The following is a 26,386-nucleotide window of genomic DNA, read 5'->3' as shown; positions in this document are numbered from 1 at the left end:
CCTCTAGTTCTCTGCCTTCTCTCATCTCAGAATTTGCTGGGCAGAGAGATTTAGAACTGTGAACTGTTTCCCCAAAATGGAAGGTAGTGCTCTCTACTGAAATCTGACCTAGTGCATTGATGGGCTGTTCATAATAATGAATGCCATTGAGAAAAGCTGCTTTATAGGATCGGAGTTAGAGAGTCCCTTTCTACATTAAAATGTAAGTTTCTGCTGTAAGGTGTTTAACTCCTAATAATGTCCTTTGTATCTCAGAATATGGATTTCTAGATGTGGGGGAAAAACAGAGGATCCACCATGTTGGAAGGAAGAGGGTTGCCTGTTTTCTGGGTCCTACTATAAAATGGCTGGTCGTTGAGGGTTTCACTCGAATTCGTTAGTCATATGTGTATATACACATGCATATTCAGAAAAATCTAAACTGTTCTCTGTTGTCACCAAGCCATCAACAGGTGAATAGAATGTGACTTCAGAAGTCTTTAAACGTGCTAGCAGGATATCTCATGGGTTCTTTTTTGCTGTCACTCTAGGGTTCTCAAGTGATTTAATTTTCTCTATTCTTAAATAATTAGGGAGAATTGCCAACTCCATTGGAGTGGATCAGAAAGTGTCTTTGTGCCTCACCATAGGTGTACTAGAGGTAATGGTCCTCTACATGGTTTCTGGAGAAGGAAAAGCATTCTGTGGTTTCCAAAGAGCATGATGGGTCCCCTGCCCTGCAAAAGTTCTATTCTTAATGAAGATTTTTTTCCCCTCTTCTTCCACCCCCACCACTCCCATTCTGGTTCAAGCCGTTGTTCTTCAGTCTAGTCGTGTAGGACACAGCTCCCTGGCCCATGCTGATATTATGAACCTTGTGCTCCCCTCCAGCAGTCGGTCACCAGTAATCGGTCGGCCGCTCATGGCAGCTCACGCTGGTCACATGGTAGCCCGTGGCAGCGCTCAGCAGCCCGCAGCAGCTACGCCAACCACTGCTACGCCAACCACTGGCTGCTCATGGCAGCTCAGCTCCAGGGAGAGCTGTTGTTCACAATCTTAGCTGTAGAGGGCGCAGCTCACTGGCTCATGTGGGAATTGAACCTGTGACCTAGGTGTTAGGAGCACGGTGCTCCAACCACCTGAGCCACCCGGCCGGCCCAAGATTTTTTTTTTTTTTAAGCAGAGTTTTTAGTTCTCTAGCCATGAGGACTTATTTTCTATAAAATAAAAAAGTTCCGCTTAAGAGAAGGTAGTTTCTTGAAGGTCATAGTTAGCTCTTCCTCATTTGGGTTTGAAAGGTGTTGCAAGAAACAGTGGTTTCATTCTTTAAAGTGTTTGTTTTATGGGATGTATACATTTTGCTACTAAACAAAGACACACCCCAAATATGTCACAAGGAATGCTCTAAGCCAGCCCACTCTTAACCAAAGAAATGCAACTCTAGTTCCTTTTGGGAAAGGGAACATGCTTTATATTTTACAAATGGGATATTCAGCCCAAGCTTACTGGGCACTAATATTTTAGTAAACCCAATTCTAGAACTAAACTTCAATTTTGATAGTTTCGAAATTGGAAAAACCTTCATAGGGAAGTGATGATAATTTAAATGGGTCCTGTTTCTACCAAATAGGGGTGTTTTTAATGACAGTGGTTTATTGAGAGTGGTACTGGAATCTTGAACTTAACCCAGAACCTAAATCTTAAACCCAGTCTTTTAGAATGATGGTTGAGTATAAATTTCCATCTGTTTCTTTTTCAAGCTTTGTCATGGTGTAATATGAATCAAAATGTGATTACTGGTGGGTACAGGCTTGAGTATGAGAAGGGACTCCATAGACCCAGCAGTTTTCAGTTCTGAATGTTATGTTCTCATAAGCCCACAGTTTCATACTTGAATCCAGCAGTTTGATTTTGATATGCTGAATGGGTACGGGGTGAGTTGTGGGTATGAATTAATAAACTCAACAACAACCGTCAAGTATGAAGCAAAGAACCAAGATTAATCTTAAAGCAGTAGCTGGGATAGTTTCTAGACTGTTGAGACTGTTTACCTTGAAAACTTCCAGGAGTTGTTAGAATTGAGACTACCACCTTCCTCTGTTGGGAATAAAGAGGAAGGGGAATTCACTGGGTCCCTGTAAATGCCAAGTTAGAAGACGTGTTGTAAGAATTTATAGTGGACTCTTGGATCTATAATCAGGAGGCAAAGAAGAGCTCTCCTGATTTCTGTGAAAGGTTCAAAAGGTTTTCAAACTTGACTCTGCCCAGTGTTCTCTAGGGGGCTGCAGTGCAGATGACTGAACCTCACTCCCAGAATTCAGTAGAGCTAAGGAGAAGACCCAAGAGTCTGAATTTGTAACAAATGATTCTGAAAATGTAATCAGAATACCATCTATATCTGAATCTCAACTCTACCATGGATGTAGCTTGTCTCTCCCTACACAGAGAAAGAACTCGGAATGCTTTTTGGTGCATTCATTAGCCTGATTTTTAATATTACTAAACCAGGCAGATATTTACTAAGCACTATCCATACAAATCTTTTCATTTGTTCCCAGAGGGGGGCTTCACCCAGAAGAGCATTGTTCATTATTTGATGGTTTTCTTTTGCATGGAACTGTGCATTTTTCTCCTATAGGTAGGCCTAAGCCCGTCTGCATTGGTCCTGAGAATTGAAGTTGCTCCTCAGTTAATTGTGGCAATGTCCACTTTCCTTCTGTGCTTGTCTTCTCCCTCGTTTTTCTTCTAAGGCACACAGCTGCCTTTGGCTGCTTTGCTATAGAAAGGCTTACTGAGTTATATCCTCTTTAATGTACCCCCAGTCAGTAGCTAGATAAGTCAAGATTTCAGCATGAATCCAGATTTTAAATGGACAAAATACCTCTCTGCTTTTCTCTTACTGACGCACAAGCGTGAGACTGTATGTGTGTGGAGATCTGTACAGCTAAGACATTCATTTATTCAACTGGTATTTATTAAGTGCATTGCTTTGTTCTTTTTGTAGATGTAAGAACATCCAAACCTGTAGAGAATTTTTATAAAAATTGATTTGAGCCAAACAGGATATGCCTGGAAGCAGGATCTCAACAGAGGGAGATAAATACAAGAAATGACAGTTTGCAGCTCTTTTATTCATTTGGAATAAAGTAGGGAACTAATGAAGATTAGAGGAGGATGGGAGAGAGCAAGGTGGGGATTGGATTACAGGATAGTTAACAAGACTGTGTGCTCTCTGGAGGGTGGTTACTTTATTTCAAAGGCGTGTTAAACTAGATGCACTGAAAAAACGGACAGGGCTTGCTTACGGCAAAGATGAGCCTTTTACGAAAGAAGTTATACACCTGGGCATGACTACCCATCATGACCTGCCCAGTTAGGAATTTATGATCAGATCACCCTGTCAGGTTACTTTCCATAGTACCCCTTTTTCATGTACGTTACTGGCCATCGTTGCTTCCTCACCCCTTAAGAGTAAATATTGCAGCTTGGGGAAGATTTTACCTTCTTCATCAGACCCTCTATAGAATAAACAAATTCAGAGTTTTGTCCAAGAGTCTGCTAAGTGGATATTTCCTCTCCACTCTTCACTCACGCTATTCATTCTTTCAAAAACCCTAGCTCTGTGTTGGGGCAGGCAATCTTTTCTTTGTGGTTCCAGTTAAGTGCCTACTAAGAAATTCCTCATATGTCCTAATACAAGTGGTCTTCTGTGTTCTCAATGAGAATATCAAACAAAAAACTGTTTTTCAAACTCTTAACGTGTATCTTTGACTTTAATATTTTTGTTATCCCTAGAGCCACTTTTCTTTCTGGTCGCTGAGCACTGTTCCGCCTCCCCCGCCCCACTCCAATTCAAGCCGTTGTTTCTCAGTCTAGTTGTGTAGGACACAGCTCCCTGGCCCAGGCTGGTATTATAAGCCTTGCGCTCCCCCGGCTGCGGCCGTTGGTCGGCCGCTCACAGTGGCTCTCCCCGGCTGCCAGCCACTCACGATGGCTGCTGACCACTCACAGCAGTACACAGCAGCCCATGGCACCCCTGCCCAGCTCCAGGGAGAGATGTTGTTCACAATCTTATCTGTAGAGGGTGCAGCTCACTGGCCCATGTGGGAATCGAACCAGCGACCTCTGCATTAGGAGCATGGCGCTGCAACCACCTGAGCCACGGGGCCTACCCTGAGCATTGTTTTCTAGAAGTATGATCCAGCACTTTTGTAATCTGTCTTCATAAAATTTATCCCCAGCCACAAATGCCCACAAGGAACTATAAGGAACAGTTTTCCTTGGTCTTGTAAGTGTATGTCTCTGAGCTCCACAACATCAACACTTTAGTGTTGTGTTAAGTAATTTTTAAAGCCTTGTTTATGATAGCCAACACTGGTGACTGAAATGTCATTCCCTCTGGAATAATGATTAAATATGTGTTATATTTGAGTATTTTTTGCTCAAAGTAAAGAACTGATGCTCCATGCTGAGAGACTTTATTCAGACTTTGGCTATAAGGTGATACCTTAATTTCTGAAGGATAATTTTTGAAGAGGCCTCAGCTTACATTTAGGGCTATGCAGTCAACTTGATCTTGGTGAATTAGACTTGTCATGGCATGGCTCCAAGTTGCTTGTTGGTAGTCCCTTTAGTTCTCAAAGTATAGGTTTAGTTCTCAAAATAAGCCATGCTTCACAAAGGGTTGTTCTGAAATTAGTCATCTCCGTACTGTACAGTATCTTTTAAGGTCAAAGTTAATTTGTTAGCATGTGGGACAAACTTAAATCTGGAGTCACCTAGATGATCTGGGACAGAGGTAGGAGGTGAACCCAAGACCCTAGACCCCAGCTGGTTTGGTCATTTTACATGCATTTTTCAGCTCTTTGGAGATCTTTTCATTTGTTTTCCTGAAATAACCATTTTCCCTGGTGAGAAGGTGCTTTTCCATAGAAAGAGCTCTTAGGATTCTTTTATCCTGATGCCTACCCAAGTACTCTGGGAATCCTACAAAGATTTGAGGGAGTCCTTGAGATTCCAACCTAAACCAATAAAATACTTGGTCTACCATATATACAAATGAGCTTTCTGTAATTTTGTTCTATTAGATCAGTTACAGTTTTAATGCTCTCTAAGGTATAATATCATCTAAGTCAGCTTTTTCAAAGTAACTTTTTTATAGCGCTACTCCCTACTGAAACAAGCATCACCAAATACCCATGTATATCATATGTTATTAGATTTCCTCAATCCTGGTCAGATATGGCCGAACATTCATGGCATTGCAGCCAGTTACCCTGGATAACTCTGGCAAGGCTAAGGCCCGTGATGAGGGCTGGCTTGCACACCAGCTGCTTTCCATCTTAATATCTCATGAGCCCAGTCTGGTTAGCTGTGTTTAATTGATCTATTTCCTGCCTCCCCTGTCAGCCCAGAGGCTACGTGCAACATAAAAGGACAGCAAATCTAAGCGTTTCCAGTATTTTGAAGTATAGGAATCTCCTATGAAGCGGCAGACCTTTGAGAAATAGTATGAGCTGTTCTGTGTTTGCTGTAGCTTTGGAAAAACCTTTGGATTCTTCTACTGAAAATCTGTTTTGAAAAAAAAAATCTTTTTAATGAAACAGTGTGAGTCACAAAACAGCCACTCCTTCTCATAATAGCATTTCTCACCAGGGGAATTTTTGGTAGCTGTTGGGGGAAGGATTTGAGTAGGTTGTGGATGATAAATTCCTCTGTGGAACATAACCAGAGGCTGCCATATCGGAACTCTGGTGCTTTCCATGCTGACAGGGAGCCCTGAATTCAAAGTGCAGGACCACAGAATAGAAGGGGGAGGCCTGTGCTCAGTGAAGAGCATGACCAATGAGATTGGAGTTTCAACATTCATACACTACAATGGTGTTTTAATGAATTGAGTAATAGGATCATAAAACCTGAGGCCTTGGGTCAGAGGGCCTGAGGTCATTTAGAGGAAAAGCATCATATTTCTGGATTAAGGGACGCCCCTGGACCTAATGATGAGAGCTTAAGAGTCATGAGTGTGCCTTCTTTTTCCGTATTGTGAAATGGTGGCATGGCACTTGGCACTGGCCATGGGATGACTTTACACAGAGAGGATTCATTCAAGGTCATTTTAGGTCTAATAAAGCACTTAGAGTGACACCCAAGAAGAACACATCACCCACTCAGTCTCTTTGTAGGATGGTGAAAAGGAAATGGCTAGAGATATTAAGAGTTTAGAACAAGCCAGGATTATGATAACATCCAAAATGCCTGTCTTCGACCTCTGCCCACTCAAACCTGAGTTTGGACTGTTGCCAACTTCAGTGACTTACAGTTAGTTCTTCGTCCGTCCTCATGTCTGAACCACTGTCTTATGTAAGCTACAGATAGAAGAAAGTCTGAAAGGTTACTACACTGTTAAGATTTGCTTTCCTTTGGAAAGTCATAGCTGTCTCCACTCTGTGTTTTCCTGTCTTTGTACTTTCTTTCAAAGCCTCTTACCAGTTCCAAGTCTCTTGAGCTCAATAAAGAGGAACAGGAAGTCAGCGTTTGATGCCTTAGAGCCTGCAATAACTAATAGAGAAAAGGACACAAGCACGGAAGTGTGGGTGGGGGAGAGGTTTCTGGGCCTTGAAGGTATCAGGACTGTAGGACTATAGACATCCTTCAAAGATGGCTTTAACCAACTCTTTCAAACAAGGAAAACACCACAGGAACTTCTCTTCTGAGAGGACTAATTTTCTTAGGTTATATAGTAGAGGCTCAACATTTTTAATTGAGGGCATAATTACAAAGTATCTATTGCCTGAGGACTTCAAAATGCTTAAGGAAAAAGTGATTATCACTTTTATAAAATAGCAGGAATTACTTCCCTGCCTCTCTCCCATCAGAGGCCTCAGGGTACGTCCTGTCACGGGATCCAGGCTGGAGCCTGACCCTTCCTTTTTCCTGTCTGTTCACTTTTATTAGTTGAACCCTAAAGTTTCAGTGCTGCGATTGCAAAATGGGAAAGTCATAGGGGTTTGTGCTATTTCAATTTTAGTTTCACTTGCACATTTCAGGAAATCAAATAGTGGTGTGACTCTGAATAGGAGCTCTGGTCTCTTGGAATCTTTTCAAAAAGTGAACTATTTCAGGCATTCAAAAGAGATAATGTACTTTATCTACCAAGCAGATTAATAAATAAAACATGACAGATGTAATTGTATGTACCCTGCCAATTTCCCTTTTCCAACTTCCCAAAGGTAACTTCTGCCCTGACTCCTGTTTATCATCCTATGTATGGTCATACTTTTATTTCATGTTACTATCCAAAACAGTGTTCATTTAATTTATATAAACTTATCATAATGTCTCTATCCTTTCATATCCCTATATGTATATACCTCAAAATGGATCTGTAAATCCATTGTACTACTTATTTATTTTTTTAAAGATTTTATTGGGGAAGGGGAACTGGACTTTATTGGGGAACAGTGTGTACTTCCAGGACTTTTTTCCAAGTCATGTTGTTGTCCTTTCAGTCTTAGTTGTGGAGGGCGCAGCTCAGCTCCATCCCTTGTGGGACTTAAGGAATCAAACTGGCAACCTTGTGGTTGAGAGCCCTCTGGCCCATATGGGAATCGAACCAGCAGCCTTTGGAGTTAGGAGAATGGAGCTCTAACCGCCTGAGCCACCAGGCCGGCCATTGTACTACTTATTGATCTAATGCATTCATTTTCACTGCTGTACTCCATTGTATGAATATACCACAAATATCACCATTATGGAGCCCTTCTCTTATCAATGGATATTAAAGTTATTTTCAGTTGCTTTGAGAATTTTTTCTGTTCCTTTACATACTTGAGTGAGAGTTTTTCTGGGGTATATCCTTAGTCATGAAATACCTGGGTCATAGGTTATATATATATCTTCAACTCTTAATTAAATATTGCCCAGTAGCTCTCCAATGTGCTTGTACCAATTTATACTCCCCAAATAGCATATTTTCAGTTGTTCCACGTCCTTGCCAAAACTTGATATTGTCATAGTTTAATTTTGTCAAGCTCTGGTGGGTGTGAAATGGCATATCATTGTGATGTTATTTATGTATTTGATGATATACTATTTATACATAATTAATACATTAATATTTTATGTGTGTGTGTATGTGTGTGTGTGTGTGTGTGTGTGTATATATATATATATATATATATATATATATACACACATATATATATATATATATATCCGGTTCAAGCCGCTGTTTCTCAGTCTAGTTGTGTAGGTCACAGCTCCCTCGCCCGTGCTGGTATTAGGAGCCTTGCGCTCCCCTGGCTGAGGCAGTCGGTTGTCGGTCACCAGTCGTCGGTCGGCCGCTCCCAGCAGCTCCCAGCAGCTCTCACCGGCTGCCAGCCACTCACACTGGCTGCCGGCCGCTCATGGCAACACATGGTAGCTCGAGGCAGCTCAGGCCGACCTCTGGCTGCTCAGGTCTGCCCAGCTCCAGGGAGAGCTGTTGTTCACAATCTTAGTTTCACAATCTTAGCTGTAGAGGGTGCAGCTCACTGGCCCATGTGGGAATTGAACTGGCGACCATAGCATTAGGAGCACGGCGTTCCAACCACCTGAGTCACTGGGCCAGCCCCTAATGTTATATATTTAATCATGTTTCCTCTTCTGTGAAATGCTTGTTCATGTCTTTTACCCATGTTTATATAATGGATGGTTCATCCTTACTAGTTTGTTTTGTTTCCAGATAATTCTTTGTCAGGTAATGCAGATGTATTTCTCCCAGTTTGTGGATTATCTCTTTATTCTGTTTGTGATTTATTTCTTTTTTTTTTTTTAGTTTAAAGAGGGAATTTATTATAAGAATACAAAAATTCTTGTGGGGATTCCAATAGCTGTAATGGGTTAATAGCTAGAATCACACCTTTTTGAAAGACAGAGCATGTTGTAATCACAAACTTCTGGGTTTTGCAAGCTCACAAAGGGAATATCCTAGAAGACGTTCCTCCCTGTAGAGTGAATAAGGGACTAGAATGTGGATTCATTTCTGCATGCTTTCTGGTCCTTATATTCCTTTATGCTTGCCTCAAACTTGTCAAGCACATGTTGGCAGACATTTATGAGCTCATTCAGGCCTCTCTGAAATGGTTCAACAGCTGGAAGAGCACCTCGAGTCTGAATGCGTAAATAAATTTTACTCTCTGAAGGATGGGTTGTAGTGTAACCACAAAATTCCACTTCCAGGTTCTTCATGATCATGTAATGAAGAGAATTTCCTAGGGTATGGTCCTCCTCGTGTAATACAAATGCCACACGGTGTCTATCGGTTCCAGCTGCCTGGACCATTTCCAGGGCTGTCTTCCTCTCGCCTTCAGCCATGGAGGTCTTCAATCCAGATACTTTTCTACACACATATTTTTTATAAAAATGAGATCATACTGAATATGGTTTTGTAACTAGCTTCGTTCAGTATTTCACAACTGCAACACTTCTAAAGCACTTCCAATTACATAGAACTATTAGCATTAGCCCCTTATTTTTCTGCCTCCACATATTCTGTCGATGAATATTTAATTTATTGCCTCCAGTTTCTCCCTATTTCATTTGACCATCCACATGGCTACAGGGGAATCTCCTTAAAACACAAACTTAAGTGTTTGCTAAAATGTTCTTTTGGTAGAATCTAAAGAAAGGATAGAATTAGAATAGGATGGCATGCTAGAGGATGAAAAGGGAGTTGAAAGGCATAGAAAAACACAGATTATTATAAAAATAGAGACTACAGATGATCACGCGCAGGCCCAGCTATAGCTTCCATTTGCAGGAGCTACGGAAACTAGAACGGAAAGACTGAGAAGAGTCAATCAAGCAGGAGGGAGGAAGAACTCAGTGCACAGAGTGGCTTTATTAGCAGTCTGCACAGGCGGGACTTGGGCCAGTTACAGGGCCTTAGGCCTGACTGAACACACCCATACCATCACTCGGAGACAGCGGCCTGGTGCGTGATTTCACACGTTAGCTTGATTTTCTCTTGCTGTTCTAAGCCGGGGATGGAGGACTTAATTCTAGTCCCACAACTAATCTTGCCTCCTGGGTATCTAGTGCCTGAACGTCTCAATTCAAACACATCCTTGTCTCCTCTCTTTTCCCAATCAGGGCCCCTTCTTCTGCCCAGGCGCCCACTTCTCTCTCATCTCTTGCCCTCCCAGTTAGGCCCTTGATGCCAGGCCGGACTGCAGAGGCTGAGGCCCCTGCCCGCCGCCGGCCCCTCAGCTACCGGCTCCGGTGCAGGGCGCAGCCCGCTCCTCCCGCCTGCTCGCCCGCCTCCTCAGCCGTTACCGCTCCAGCTCCTGGTCGACCATCTTCCATCACTGGGGCGGCTTCTGGGATCCTCAGGTGGTGCTGGTGGATCAGAGGCTCTGCCCCATCCATGAAACGTGCAAGCGAAGCAGGAAGGATGGGACTCTGGTTTTTTATAGTTAGCGATTTTAATGCAATTGACTATTCCCATATTTTCCCTTAGGACCTGTATATTTTGTGTCTTAAGGAAGATTTTCTTTCCTTGAGGTTATAAAGGTATAATCTTATGTTTTCTTCTAAAAGTTTTTAAATTTGGCCTTTCATATTTAAGTCCTTAATCCTTGGGGAATTGTTTGAATGGGGTAAGATAAGGGTATATTTTCCCTTTTTTTGTATGAATAACCAGCTCTCCTAGCAACAAGTGAGGAATGGTAGGTCTTTTCCTACTGATTTGCAGAGCCATTTCTAGCATATATTATGTTTCTTGCCAGGCATGGATTTGTTCCTGGGCTTTTTGTTCTGTTCCATTGGTCAATTTATCTATCCTTGTGCTAATACTTTCTTAATTACTGTAGTTTTTGTCTTACTGTGTGGAAGGGCAAATCCTTTCATCCTGTTATTTATTCTTTTTCAAAGCTCTGTTGTCTAAATGAAGCTTTCTAGAGGACAAATAAGGGAATCCAGATAGAATCAACAAAATGAAGTACAAAGTACCAGGAACTGCTCTGTTTATAGCTGGTATTCTTAATGATGGGACATCTGGCAAACTGACCCTAATGGGCAGTTTCAAATTTTCCCCCTACTATATCGCACAAACAATAACATTTCCCTATGTCTTTGTATTGCAAAGAGCAAAATAAACAGTTCTGTATGTTACAGACAACAACAATAAAAACAACAAAACTGGTTAGCTATTTTTGGCACTTTCTGCTTCCAGATAAATTTTAGAAACAGCTTTGTCAACTTCTATGGGGGAAAAAACTGTTAGGATATTTATTGGAATTACATTGAATTTCTCAATCACCATCTCTATAAAATTGGGTCTACCTATGAATGCGGTAAGAATGGACTTACAGATATAAGAATAGATTTATTTTGATGTTTTTAAAAATTTTTAAGTAATTTCAGACTTACAGAAAAGTTGTACAAATTTATACAAATAAATATTGCATATCCATCACTCAGAATCCTCAAATATTATTAGAAACACATAAGTAGTTGATGCCCATTTAGTTCTTTTTTCACCCCTTCTTCTGCCTCTCCCCTTCCCCTCCACCCCCCACTCCGGTTCAAGCCGTTGTTTCTCAGTCTAGTTGTGTAGGACACAGCTCCCTGGCCCATGCTGGTATTAGGAGCCTTGCGCTCCCCCTGGCTGAGGTAGCCGCTTGCTGGTCTTCGGTCAGCGCTCACAGCAGCTCACAGCAGCTCTCGCAGGCTGCCGGCTGCTCACGCTGGCTGGCTGCCGGCCTCTCATGGCAGCACATGGTAGCCACGGCAGCGCACGCTGACCTCCGGTTCGGCTGCTCATGGCAGCCCAGCTCCAGGCCCAGCTCCTGGAAGAGCCATTAGCTGTAGAGGGCGCAACTCATTGGCCCATGTGGGAATTGAACCTGTGACCTCGGCCTTAGGAGCACGGCGCTCCAACCACCTGAGCCACCAGACCACCGGGCCAGCCCGTTCATTTAGTTCTTAACTCTGCAAAGCAGCTTAAGGTCTTAAGAAATGAAATTTCTCCAGTCTGAGTAATCTACATTGGTCTGCTCCTAGGAATAGGAAAACCACGTGATCTTAAAAGTGACATGGTGTCTGCAGAAGTGGCTAGGCCTAATGCTGAGATCTGCTTTCATCAGTTTCCTGTAGCCTTATATGGACCAAAGTAGATTCAGTTCCAACCCCTGCTCCCAAGGTTTGTGATCTGATCCCGTCTGTTGAAAGAGGGGCTTCTTGCCCTTAGATTGAGGGTCTTCTCACAGCTGTAGGCTGGAGAGTTCAGGTCAAGTCTGCCTAAGTATGACTTGAGAATGGAGGCTTGGTGTGGCTGAGCCAGGGGTGCCTTCAAGGGAGGAATGGAACACCCCCACCTCCCGCCTTGGGAGTGGTTAAGGTTGCAGGCTCAGAACCAGACTGCCTTACATTTGAATCCTAGTGTTGCTGGTTTTTAGTTGTGGAACCTTGAGTAAGTGACTTAGTCTTGTGCCTTAATTGCTCTACCTCTAATATAAGGCTAATCATAATTATATCTATCATATGGGCATATCCACATCACTCAAAACAGTGCCCATCAGATAATAAGTGATCAGTAAATGTAGCCTCATTATTATTTAATGTCTTTGGTGAAAGCTTTATAATTTTTAGAAGATCTTGAATCTCTTTTGTTAGGTTTATCACTAGGTACCTTATAGTTTTTTGGTTATTACTGTAAATAGTAGCTTTAAATTTTTTAAATAATTGTTCCAGTTTTCTTGTATATTCAGCCGACATGTTGGACTCTTATATGTCTAATAGTTTTAAAGGGACATATCTACAGAGAAAGTCCAAGAGAATCATGTCTGCAAATAGTGACTTTTTTGTTAATCATCTTATGTGTCACTTCTCTTACTTTAAGATTTCTGGCTAGTTCCTGCAGTAAAAAGTCTATTTGAATCTATAATCGAGGGCATCCTTGTTTTCCTCCTATTAAAGGGAGTGCTTCTTGCATTCGAAGTGTTGTTTATGTTTTTCATAGATATTTTTTTCCTTGTATTCTTAATTTGTTAAATTAAGTATCACAAATGGCTATTTTATCAAAATTTTCCCTTGCTGAAATGTTACTATCCTACCTGGGTACCTATTACTATCCTACCTATTCTGCATATATGTTATGAATTTACACTCATAATTTTATTTTCATACTGTCATTCTTTTGTTATTAAGATTAATGCAGCTTTTTAAAAAGAGTTTAGGGATAGATGTTCATTCTTTTCTGGAAGAGTTTGTATAATGGCATATTAGAATTCTGGCTGCAAACAGATTGAACACTCAGAGAGGTAATTGAATCAAACTTAATTGAAGAGACAGTTTACAAAGTTGTGGGCAAGATTAAAGGAACTACCATGTTTCCCCGAATATAAGACCTAGCTGGACAATCAGTTCTAATGCATCTTTTGGAACAAAAATTAATATAAGACCCGGTCTTATTTTACTGTAATATAAGACCCAGTATAATATAATATAATATAATATAATATAATATAATATAATATAATATAATATAATATAATATACTGGGTCGTATATTAATTTTTGCTCCAAAAGACGCATTAGAGCTGATGGTCCGGCTAGGTCTTATTTTTGGGGAAACACGGTAATAGTGAATGGGTGAAACACCTGGAGACTGGCCACAGTCTGGAAAGCTGTTACCACTCTTAGATCTGGAGTCCATGGTGAAGGAGCCGTTATCAAACCTGGTGAGAACTGTAGCTCTGGGCCATGTCCCATAGAACTGTGGACTTATATAGAAGAATGAAGCCACTGCATACATACCATCGCAAGGCATAGAAAAAACCAAGTAATAAGTACCCCAACCTCTCTGTTATCTTGTCCTCCAGTCTCCTACTGGTGCTTCCCATTGGTCAAACCCAACAGAAGTTTAGGAGGCAAGAGAACCATGTTTGGACTTATTAGCCTTGTAGAGCACAGAACAGAGAGGAAACAGAGACATAGGAAATATCTGTACTTGGAATGCTTGGTACAACTTGTATGTAAAATTCTCCTGTAAAACTATCTGGGCCTAGGACTTTTTTGCTGAGTAGGTTTTTATCTAGTGTTTCAAATTCTTCAATGTTTTTGGTCTATTTAGGTTTTCTATTGTGTAAGTTTTGATAAGGAATATTTCAAGGCAATCTCTGTGTCTATCTCTATATTATGCCCCTTTTTTATTCCTAGTATTATTTGTATATTTTCTTTTTATTCTTGATTAGTCTTGCCAGAGCTCTATTTTATTAGTTTATTTTCAAAGGACCAGCTTTTGATTTTGTCAGTTGCCTTTCTTCCCCTCTATTTCATTACTTTCTGTTCTTAACTGTATTTTATCTTTCCTTCTATTGTACTTTCCTTACGCTTACTTTGTGTTTTTCTAACTTCTTGAGATGACCCTATGCTTATTTACTTTTCAATATCCTTTTCTAATATAGGCATTTAAAGATCTAGAATTTTTGAGTAGTTCTTGAACTAAATCCTGTGATTTCTGATACCCTGTTTCCCCCAAAATAAGACCTAGCTGGATCATCAGCTCTAATGAGTCTTTTGGAGCAAAAATTAATATAAGACCTGGTCTTACATTATATTATATTATATTATATTATATTATATTATATTATATTTTATTTCATTTTATTTTATTTTATTTTATTATACTATACCTGGTCTTATAGTAAAATAAGACCGGGTCTTATATTAATTTTTGCTCCAAAAGACGCTTTAGAGCTGATGGTCCAGCTAGGTCTTATTTTCGGGGAAACATGATACGTAGTGTTTATCATTCAGCTCTAGGTATTTTCTAATTTCTAGTATTTGATTCATGAGTTATTTACAAGTATATTTTGAAAATTTCAAACATTATTTAAGTTGGCCTCTAACTTAATTGCATTATAGTCACAGAGCAGTCTGTATATTGATTTTTTTTAATTGATACTTGATTTGTGGCATAGTACTACATAGTCAGTTTCCATAAATATTTCATTTGTGCTTGAGAAGATTGTTGGGTGAGATTTGATTCTGTATAATCCTAGATCAAGTTTATCAGTTGTGTTGTCCAAATATTTCATATCTTACTAAATTTTGGTGTTCTTTTTTCTTTTTTTCTTTTTATTTTATTGGGGAATATTGGGGAACAGCGTGTTTCTCCAGGGCTCATCAGTTCCAAGTCCAGTTGCTGTTTTCAATCTTTAGTTGCAGGGGGCGCAGCCCACCATCCCCTGCGGGAATTGATCTGGCAGCCTTGTCGTTGAGAGCTCGCGCTCTAATCAACTGAGCCATCCAGCCGCCCCAATTTTGGTGTTCTTGATCTACCAATTCCTGAAAGGAACTATGTTAAAATCTCTATGACTGTGGATTTGCTAACTTTTCTTTATAATTTTGTCAAATTTTGCTGTATATAATGTAAAGTTCTCTTAAATGCATAGTTATTTAGAATTGTTTATATCTTCCTAGAGAATTGTTTTTTTTATAAAGCATCTTTATCCCTAATAATACCTTGGTCTATTTTGTTTGATATCAGTGCCAGCTTTCTTCTTGTAAATATTTGCCTGGTATCTTCCCTGTCCTTTTACTTTCAATGTCTTGATGTTTTACATGTGTCTCCTATAAATGCAGTTAGATTTTTTTCCAGCTTAATCTGCAACTTTTAATTTGCAAGTTTACTTGATTTTAAAAGAATGGTGGTTACAATTATATTATGTTTTAATATCTTATAATATATTATTTAATATATTATTATTTAATATTTTATTTTGTGCTATTTACAGTGTGTTTTGCTGGCAATTTTTCTCTTTTCCTGACTTCTATTTAGATAGCTTGAGTTTTATTTATCCCACATATTCATTCTTATCTCCTTTCACTCCTCACCATCTGGAAGCTTTCAGTTCTTTTAGAGGCTACTCTTAAATTCTTGGCCCACCTATTTGAATGAAATCTGAAGTTTAATCAGTATCACTGCTCTCTTCCCAAATAATATAAGAACCCACAGTTTGTATTGTACGTACATATTTGTGGTTCAGTATTGTAATCTCACTTTATTTTTATACCCTAGAATTAGTTGTTGCTCTTCTTACTTGAGAAAGTCTGCTTGTTTGGATTCCCCTACCTGCTTACCAAATTCTTTGCTTACCATTCTGTCTATCACGCTTCATTCATCCTTCTGTTAAATTTCCTTCTTCCAGAAGTAAGCTTTAAAATATTTTTTCAATGAAAGTCTATTAATACTAAACTCTTTATTTGCTTCTCTAAAAGTGTTTTAGTTATCATAACCATTGAATGGTTATTTAGCTGCATACAAAAATCTGAGTTGGCGGTTATTTTTTCTCAGCAATTGGATGATATTCTGTTGTATTATCTTCTGGCTTCTAACATTGCAATTGAGAAGTCTGCTTCTCAACTCTTAGGAGTTAATCTGTTCTTTTTCTCCTAGCTGTTTTATCTTTTACTGGTATTCTGCAACTTTACTGTCATGTGTTCAGGTTTTGATTTATTTTTATTTATCCTGCTTGCTATTTGTTCTTGAATCTGAGATTACGTATGTTTCAAAGCATTTGAGAAATTCTCAGTCATTTATCCCTTCAAATTTCACCTTTCTTTTATTCTCCCATCTTTCCTTTTGGAAATCCTAAAAGTCATCTATTGTCCTTATTCTATCCTTCATGTTTCTTAAAGTGTTTCTCATTTTCCAGCTCTTTATCTCTGTATGCTGCACTCTAGATAATTTCTTATCTCTACCTTTCAGTACACTGTTTTTTCTTCACTTGCATTTTAGCCTACCCATTGAATTTTATATTTCATTGAACTACATTTTAAATTCCTTGGATTAATTTGGTGGGTTGTTTCCTTATTGCCTTCGATTGTGTAAAAACAAACAAAAAATGAGTAAATCACCTTGTTTCCATGGTTCTAGTTTTCCTCTTTGGGAAAGTAAGTAGCGTTGGCTAGCTGCTTTCTTTTCTCTTCCTGCTCAAAAATTCCATGAAGCTGTATTACTGGCATTATGCTGTTGAGCAAACAAGCACTATGAACAGGGAGGCAGGAAGCTGGAAACCCATCATCATTTTGTTCTCTACTCCCAGAGGAAGAGAAGCTCCTGAGTCATTTCGGGAAACCTTTCAGCACTGTACCTCTTGGGAGCTTACAGCTGTGGCAAGGATCTGTTTCTATGGCAACAGAAGGCTTAACTCTTCCTCTGTACTCAGGATATGCCGAGGGAAGTTACAGGATAAACTTTTAGAGCTTTCCAGTTTCTCAAGAGGCTTGATTTATTCTCTTCTAGACGGCTGTCCAACACAGTAGCCACTAGCCACATGTGGCTATTTAAATTACAATTATTCAAAATTTAGTTTCTGAGTCACAGAAGCCACATTTCAAGTGCTTGATAGCCACAAATTACTAGTGACTGCTATAATTGGACAGTACAGATGTAGAACATTTCTATCATTGCAGAAAGTTCTGTTGGGCAGTGCTGTTCTGAACCCTTCCACAGTGTTTTATAGTATGTAGAGAATTGGTGAACGGGTAGTTTCAGAAAATGGATCAAGTGAACCTATTAATCCCCAGACTCTAGAAGGCTGTCTTTAGAGTAACTGCCATTCTACACCATTTATGTATATGGAGAATTCAGAGAGGGTGTTGCATTCTAAGAGTGATTTATGGGGTGAAATGGTGAACCCAAACCTTACCTATAATTTGGTACCATGGGAAGAGGGGAAGCCAGTGAAGTAGAAAGGTGAATGAACCTTGGGGAATATGGAGATGCTTACTGCATAAGCATACTGATTTTATGCAGTTGTGATTAAACTGAGAATAGGGAAGATGGGTTTATGAGTTGACTGGAGAAAACCAGCCCAAGGTCTTATAACTTGACATTTGACTCAGGCTGGAAATTCCTTGTAATGAAATGATTTTCCTCCACCCCCTTAAATTGCCATCTCATTCTCCCTTGAGTTGCTGTAGAACAGTTAAAGATTCTCAAGAAAAGAAAATACCTTCTTCTCCCCACAACAGACACATACCCACACCTCCTTCTAATACAGCAACATTTCACAGTGACTGGACTCCAGATAAATCCAGAATAGGTACAATGTGGGTCACACCAGCCCTGCGCCAATGGGCTACACAGAGAGGGAAGAACCACTGACCCTGACCTTGTTCTCTGCCCATGACAGACATTGCTGAAACTTCCTTCATTCTGTGTTACGGAACTCGACGTGGACTCAGAATCCCTCTGAACACAGTGCTTCCGGTGCCCACGGTTCGTACTATCGAGCTGGAGTTGGCATGTGCGACTAAACCTGTTTCCTGTCCTTTGCTAGGGATTTGAGGCTTGGAGTTTGCTGTTCAGAGACGGGACATTGTTCTTGTTGGTTGCAGAGTACCCGTGACGTGTTAGTTTAGAAAGTTTAGAAAAGTCTGTCTTTAATATTTATGACCCGTGGTACAGAGTAGGTACCTAAATAAAAGTTGTTCAACGAAGATACACATGAAAAAGGGTAGTGGTTTTTTTTTTAGGTAAAGATAAAGGTAATTTGTATTGGAAAAGTGTTCAATACTTACTTCATATTGGTGATTTTTGTAGGCTTGGCAAAGGTAGCTGAGACTTGACTTTCTGGAAGAAATCTGAAAGAAAAAGATGGCTTCTAAGATGACTGGGAGAGGTTTAGAAAGAATTCAGAGGCAGCATTTGTAAAAGGAAAAGAAAGTGAAAAAGAAAAACATGCCCTACAGCAGGTGAAGGGGTTGGACAATATGAATTAATAGGTGCTCTGCAGAAACAGAAAAGCGAACAGATCTTTGTGGTTTTTCAGTCAACTGGTTTTTTGTTTTTTAAGTAAATCTGGAAGCATGGGTTCTTCCTCCCCACCCCATCACAAAAATAATCAGAATATTCATTATAAAGATTTCAAACACCAATGTAGGAAGCAAAAGTTTCCCATGATCTCTTGGTATGTATTTCTCCAGATTTTTGCCCCTGTGTGTAGAGAACTAGAAATCACATTACCATTCCACAACTTCTGTTTTTTATTGAACCATGTCATTCCATGCGTAAGTGTGGATTTTTGTTGTTGTTTTCGTTTGGGTCTCTGTGGTAATTTCCAAAAACCTAGTGTACCTGGAAGTGGAACCTATTCACAGCAAATCACCTCCATCCCCATCTCCCAGCCATTGTAACTGTTTGGGTGAAGTCATGCTACAATAAGTTGTCCACAGAATTTGCCCAGAAATGCTTTTTTACCCGTTGCTAGAGAGAGAGACCATGTCTACTGTTTGGTCAAAACTTCTCTGTAAGTTGTTAATAAGAGTACCACAGGGAAAGAACACAAAGTCCCTCTTACAGATTTAGTCTGTTCTCATAGAGCAATTAAATGGTTGACTAGAAAGAGCCCAGAGCTCAGCCCCAACTGCAGAGGACCTTTGGTAATTGAATCACACCAGGCAGTAGGATTTATAGGAGCCCATAGTCTCTCTCTGCCTTCAATTCTGAAGCAATCTGAATATGCCTAAGTTGTACCAGAATTCACTGCTTCTTCCCATTTTTATTTCTGATGGGATGATTGCTTCTGCCACAGGTAGACTTACAGCCTAAGAAATTTGTATTTTGGATCCACAATCTGAGCTGCTCTAAAAGACAGTACCAGGTGGGGGGTTGGGGGTTGAGACAGTTCAACCCAGGCCTGTAGTAGGCAGCTAATCACGGCTCTGCATTCAGCCAGGGACTTTTGCCTGCCTGGGGTGCCGCAAACAGAAACTCAAATAGGTGGCGTGCTGATGGGGCCCACAGCAATCCACTGGAACCTGGACACCTGTCTGGGATTATATCCACGGAGGGAGGAGTCTCTCATGAGCTCAATTCCAACTGCCCCAGGGTCTGAGTATTAGTCAGGTGATGGGCAGGCAACGTCTGATTCTCCTCCATCCTCCAATGACCTGTGGAGTAAGGAAATGACCAATAACCAAGCATCTTATTTGAAGTGTAAAAGAAGTCTAGCCTGTTACTAAATGGACATGTGAAATATTCCTAAATAAGGAAAAGCACCCCTTCCTAAAGTGTTTTTTAAAGATGTTGCTATTTGTGTGACCGTTGGAGGCCAGCTGTGTTGACAGGAAGTAAAAAGTACTGTCACGGAAGTTGGAAATTGGTTTAAGGAAGAAGTTGAACCCATTACCCAACAGCAAGGTTGATATAGAGTTCCTGTGAGCTCACAGCCCTTCTGGATGGCACGTGTCATTTCTCCCATGCCCCCAGAAAGTGGAGAAACAGGAGCAGAGTGGGAAAAGTACTTGGAAAAATTCTGTAATGACTTGAGCCTCAGCCAGGCTTAATAGAGTCTTTGAACTCTACCCTACTGAGACTGTTGCTTTTATAATAGTCTATTTTTGCTGGTTATTACATGTTTTAAAAATAAGAAACATGGGCTGGCCCGGTGGCTCAGGCGGTTGGAACTCTATGCACCTAACTCCGAAGGCTGCCGGTTCGATTCCCACATGGGCCAGTGGGCTCTCAACCACAAGGTTGCCAGTTCAACTCCTCAACTCCCGCAAGGGATGGTGGGCTGCGCCGCCTGCAACTAAGACTGAAAGGACAACTTGACTTGGAAAAAAAAGTCCTGAAAGTATACACTGTTCCCCAATAAAACCCTGTTCCCCTTCCCCAATAAAAATCTTAAAAAAAATAATAATAAGAAGAAACACACACAATCTTAAACAGTAGTCTGTAATAACAATATTACTAATAGCAGACATTTATTTATTGTTTACTAAGTGTCAGGCACAGTTGCAAATGCTTCTCATATATTAACTCTTTCAATCCTTACCCTGTGAGGTGGTTAACTGTTATCAACCCCATTTTGCAGATGAGGAAACTGAGCCCTAGCGATTAGGGAACTCACCTATCATTACACAGCTAGAAAGTGATGTGCCTCTAATAAAAGGTATCTCATATTGTTATTAAGTTATACTGAGTTTGGCCATCAAAAATTAAATTGGGGGAATCTTTTTCAGCCCTCAGCCCTTCCTACCACTTAGGAGCCTATAGCATTCTTTGTAGTTCATAGAAATGGTAGAAAAATAAAGCACACTTTCTTACTATGTCAACCAAAAAAGTATATGAGTTGCCCCCCATGACTGCATTTTTTTGCTCTTTATCATAACATCAGTCCTCTCGACAGTCTTTGATTCCAAGAGGACCTATAGTTCATTGATCCTATTTCTTTCCCCCGTCCGTCACCCCCTCGTGTCCTTACTTTCCTCCTTGACTTAAATTCTAAGGTCAGTCAGAACCACTGCCTCACATAACACTCTCTCATCCTCCTTCCGCTTTTGCTTTGAGTAAATCCAAGACTGCCTACTATGTGGGTGTCCTCCTGGGCTGGAGCAAACACAAACACCCAGCATGTTCTCTGGCCTCGTTCTTAATTCCTGGTCACTAACTTCAAGCAGGTGCTTAATGCTGCCCGGGAATCCTGCTGTATTTCTATGTTCATTCATTCTCCTGCCCTCCTAGAGGACTATCCCATACCTTCTTTCAACTCCCCTCTCATCTTTTGCTATGACCTTACTTCCTATTTCATCGAGAAAACAAGTTACTGGCACTCACCACCATATCTACCCCCCGACTGGAGTCTCTGCTGTTTTCCCCTGTCGTGTATCTATAGGCCTCCGCTGTCCGCTTCCAGCTCAGGCCACGGCCTCCTTGTGCACTGGGTTTTACTCCTGTTTTCTGCGTCAAGAGCATTGCTCCAGCCTTCCTCCTCCTCTTCCTCCTAAATGTTGCTTTTCTAGTGGCACATTCTATCAACATATAAACTGTTGATGCTTCTTCCATGTTGAAAACAACAACAACAAATTCTCTTGATTCTACTTTTCCAGATTCTACCCCATTTCTCGCTTCCGTTCATAGCACACTTCTTCAGAATTCTCTTTTCTTGACTTTCTGATTTGTCTCCTGGAACCCACTCCCATAAGGTATTTGCCCTCACTACTCAATTGAAACTGCTCTTATCAAGGTCACCTTTGTGTTGCTAAATCCAGTAGTCCCTTCTCAATTCTCAGTTTGGGAAAGCCAGCTGCAGTTGACAAGTTGGTCTCCATGAAACACTTTTTCATTTGCTTCCGGGGTACCACTCACCTAGTTTTCTTCCTACCTTTCATGGATCTTAACTCCTTTGCTGATTCTTCCCCATTTCTCTACCTCGAATGTTGAAAGGCCTGGAAGATCAGTCCTTGGACACTTCTCATTGTTTTGTATATCGCAGCCTGGTGAAGTCTTTGTGACTGGTGGTTGTAAGTACCATGTATGTGCTGATGACTCCACAATTTACCTCTCCAGCTCACCTGTTCCCTTCACTTTTTTATTTAACTGCTTTATTAAGATATAATTCACTTTATGTACAAGTCATCCATTAAAATGTACAATTCAGTGGTTTTTAGTGTATTAAGAGAGTTGTGCAACTATCATCACATTAATTTTAGAACAATTTCAGTATCCCAAAGGATATCCCATAACCATTAGCAGTGACTCTATTTACCCTCAATCTACCCCAGCCCTAAGACGAGTACTGATTACTTCCTACCTGTATAAATTTGCCTGTTCTGGACATTTCGTAGAAATGGAATCATTATATGTGGCTTTTGTGTCTGATTTCTTTCACAGCATGTTTTCAAGGTTCATCTTAATTATAGCATGTGTAGCACTTCATTCCTTTTATGTCTGAGTAATATTTCATTGTATGGGTACATCACCTGTTGTCTCTCCATTCATCAGTTGATACACATTTGGGTGGTTTCCACCTTTTGGCCAGTAAGAACAACATTGCTAGGGACATTCCCATGCAAGTTTTTGTGTGGACATATGTTTTCATTTCACCTGGGCATATATACCTTGGAGTGGAATTGCAGGGTCACATGATACCCATGTTTGATCTTTTTGAGGAACTCCAGACTATTTTCCAAAGAAAGTGCACCATTTTACATTCCCACTCACAGTGTATGATGGTTCTGATTTCACCACATCTTCACTAATACTTGTTATTATCTGTCTTTTTGAAATTAGCCATCCTGATGATTGTGAAGTGGTGTGGCATATCTCACTGGTTTTGATTTGCATTTCCCTTAGAATGTTGGGCATCTTTTCGCATATTTGTGGGCCCTTTGTATATCTTTTTTGGAGAACTGTCTGTGCAACTATTTGCCAATTTTTTATTTGGATTGTTTGTCTTTTTGTTGAGTTGTACAATTTCTTTATATATTTTGGGTATGAATCCCTGATTAGATATATGATTTGCAAAGTTTTTCTCTCATTCTGTTATCTTTGAGGTGCCATAATTTTGATGAAGTCCAGTTTATTTATTTTTTCTTTTGTTACTTATGCTTTGGGTGGCATACTTAAGAAATTGTTGCCTAATTCCAGGCCATGGAGGGTTACACCTGTGTTTACTTCTATGAGTTTTGTTTTTGTTGTTTTTTTAATTTTATTGCGTAACAGTGGGTTTTTCCTGGACCCATCATCTCCAAGTCAAGTCGTTGTCCTTCAGTCTAGTTGTGGAGGGCGCAGCTCAGCTCCAAGTCCAGTCGCCGTTTTCAATCTAGTTGCAGGGGCCACAGCCCACCATCCCATGCGGAAATTGAACCGGCAACCCCGTTGTTCAGAGCTCGTGCTCTAACCAACTGAGCCATCCGGCCGCCCCATAATTAGGTTATTCTTGATCCTTTCAATTTCCATATACATTTTAGAATCAGCTTGTAAATTTCTAGGAAAAACTGTAGGAATTTGGATTGGGATTGAGTGAAATTTATGAATAAAATTGGGGAGAGCTAACAACTTAATATTGCAACTTCCAATCCATGAAAGTGGTATTTCTCTACATTTATTTAAGTGTACTTTAATCTCTCTCGGCAATGTTTCGTAGTTTTAGAGTAAAAGCCATGCACACATTTTTAAACATATCACAAAATATGGTATTGCACATTTGTTTTTTAAAAATTGTTTTAATTGTGGTAAAGTACACATAGCATAACATTGACCATCTTAACCGTTTTTAAGTGTACAGTTCAGTAGTGGTAGGTATATTCACATTGTTGTGTGACCAATATCCATAACTTTTTCATCACAAACTGAAACTATGTACCCATTAAACAACTCCCCATTTATCCCTCCACCAGCCTTTGGCAACCACCATTCTACTTGCTGTTTCTATGAGTTTGGCTAGTCTTGCTACCCAGCTCATATAATAAATAAAATCATATGGTATTTGTCTTTTTGTAACTGGCTTATTTCACTTAGCATAATCTTCAAGATTCATCCATGCTATAGCAAGTGCCACAGCTTCTTTTTTCAAGGCTGATTATTATTCCATTATACGTATATACACCACATTTTGTTTATCCATTCACCCATCAGTGGACACTTCCGTCAGTGGGGTGGGTTGCTTCCATCTTTTGGCTGTAGTGAATAAGGCAGCTGTGAATATGGTGTACAAATATCTCTTCGAGACCTTGCTTACAATTATTTTGTATAAATACCCAGAAGTAGCATCGCAGGATCACATGATAATTCTATTTTTAATTTTTTGAGGAACTGCCATACTGTTTTACATAGTGGCTGCACCAGTTCATGTTCCCACTAACTGTACAAGGGTTCTCTTTTCTCGAGCATTTGTTAGCTCTTGTCTTTTGCATACTAGACATCCTAACAGGTGTGAGGCTCTATCTCATTGCAGTTCCCTAGTCATTAGTGCTGTTGAGAAGCTTCTCATGTGCTTGTTGGCTATTTGTATATCTTTTTTGGAGAAATGTCTATTCAAGTCCTTTGTCCATTTTTAAATTGGGTTATTTTTGTTGTTGAGTTGTAGAAGTTCTGTATGTATTCCAGATATTTACTCCTTATCAGATACATGATCAGATGTCGTATACAGATACAATGTTTTCTTTCATTCCATAGGTTGCTGGTTCACTCTGTTGTGCCCTTTGATGCATAGAAGTCTTTTGTTTTGAAGTAGTTCAATTTATCTGTTTTTACTTTTGTGGCCTGTGCTTTTGGTATCCTATCTGTTGCTACTTTTAAAAACTTCTTTTCTATAGTGTGTTGCTAGTCTGTATAAATACAATGATTTTTGTATCTTGATCTTTTATCCTGTGACCTTGCTACATGAGCTTACTGGTTCTAGTAGCTTTTGTGTAGTTCACAGAACTTTGCACACACATAATTACATTATCTGCAAATCAAGACAGCTTTACTTCTGTTCAGATCGTATTCCTTACTCCATTGCACTGACTGGGATCCCCAGTACAACGTGGAATAGAAATAATGAGAGAGACATATCCTTGTGTGGCCCCCAGTCTTAGTGGGGAGCGTTCAGTCTTCCATTACGAAGCTTGATGTTCAAGTAAGTGTAGGTGTTTCATAAAGTTTCCTTTTATTTCTGGTTATCAATAGCTGTTGAATTTTGTCAACATCTATTGAGAGGATGATAGGTTGTTTTTTCTCCCTTATTCTGTTAATACGATGAATAACATTGATTTCAAAGAGTAAACCAATCCAATTGGTCCTGATGTATCATTCTTTTTATATGTTATTTACTTCAATTTGTTAAAATTTTGTGAAGGATTTTTACTTTTATGTTCATGAACAGTATTTGTAATTTTCTTTCCATGTAATATTTTGTCTTGTTTTGATATCAGTAATGTGGCCTCGTACAATGATTTGGGAAGTGTTGATTTTCTGTTTTCTGGAAGATGTTTTCTTTCTTATTTTTTGGTAGAATTCACCAGTAAAGCCCGGAGTTTTCCATTCAGAAAAGTTGAACTAAAAATTTAATTTCTTTAATAGGTATAGAGCTATTGAGGTTATTTCTCATCAACTGAGCTTTAGTAGTTTAGCTTTCTTCGTGTGATTGGTCCATTTTGTCTAAGTTGTTAAATATATCAGCAAAAAGTTGTTTGTAATATTTCCTTATTACCCTTTTAATGGCCATAAGGGTGCTTAGGGATAACCCATCTTTCATTCCTAACATTGGTAATTTGTGTCTTCTCTTTTTTCTGGTATGTCTGGCTATGTATTTATCAATTTTATTAGTTGTTTCAGTGAACTACCTTTTGGTTTCATTGATTCAATTTACTGTTTTTCTTCTATTTTGTTGATTTCTGCTTTTTATTTCATCCTTTTTTTCAGTTTAATTTGCTCTTCCTTTTCTAGCTCTTAAAGGTTGAAGTTTATTTAGATCATTGATTTTTAGACTTTTTCTAATATCAACATTTAAAGCTATAAATTTCCCTGTAAACATTCTGCTTTATTTAGTTTTTTTGTATTATGTATTTTATATATTTTGATATATTGTCCTTTTATTTTCATTCATTTCACTATATTTTCTAATTTTGTGTGATTTTTTTTTTCCTA

At 39.6% G+C, this 26,386-nt stretch overlaps 2 protein-coding genes across 5 annotated transcripts in view; one reads left to right on the top strand and one right to left on the bottom strand.

Moving 5' to 3' along the window:
- ZNRF1 (zinc and ring finger 1) overlaps window positions 1–26,386 on the top strand; it is a 95,459-nt gene that overhangs the window by 4,599 nt on the left and 64,474 nt on the right. The window lies entirely within an intron of this gene.
- Window positions 8,983–10,316, bottom strand: LOC109459162 (DNA-directed RNA polymerases I and III subunit RPAC2). Its single transcript, XM_019753436.2, has 2 exons — window positions 10,294–10,316; window positions 8,983–9,358 (listed from the first exon to the last, which is right to left on the bottom strand). Exons 1-2 carry the CDS (start codon window positions 10,314–10,316, stop codon window positions 8,983–8,985), a joined length of 399 nt encoding a protein of 132 aa, XP_019608995.1.

This window comes from Rhinolophus sinicus, linkage group LG11 (assembly GCF_036562045.2).
Source record: "Rhinolophus sinicus isolate RSC01 linkage group LG11, ASM3656204v1, whole genome shotgun sequence".
In the NCBI taxonomy this organism is placed as follows: domain Eukaryota; kingdom Metazoa; phylum Chordata; class Mammalia; order Chiroptera; family Rhinolophidae; genus Rhinolophus; species Rhinolophus sinicus.
The sequence above is the reverse complement of the archived record's forward strand: the minus strand, read 5'-3'. Positions and strand labels throughout refer to the sequence as shown.

Excerpts from the sequence above, each read along its gene's own strand:
- LOC109459162 (XM_019753436.2), bottom strand. The coding sequence starts at position 10,316 with ATGGTCGACCAGGAGCTGGAGCG. Across the intron at positions 9,359-10,293 it reads GTCGACCAGGAGCTGGAGCG|AAAAGTATCTGGATTGAAGA; the intron begins GTAACGGCTGAG and ends ATATGTGTGTAG.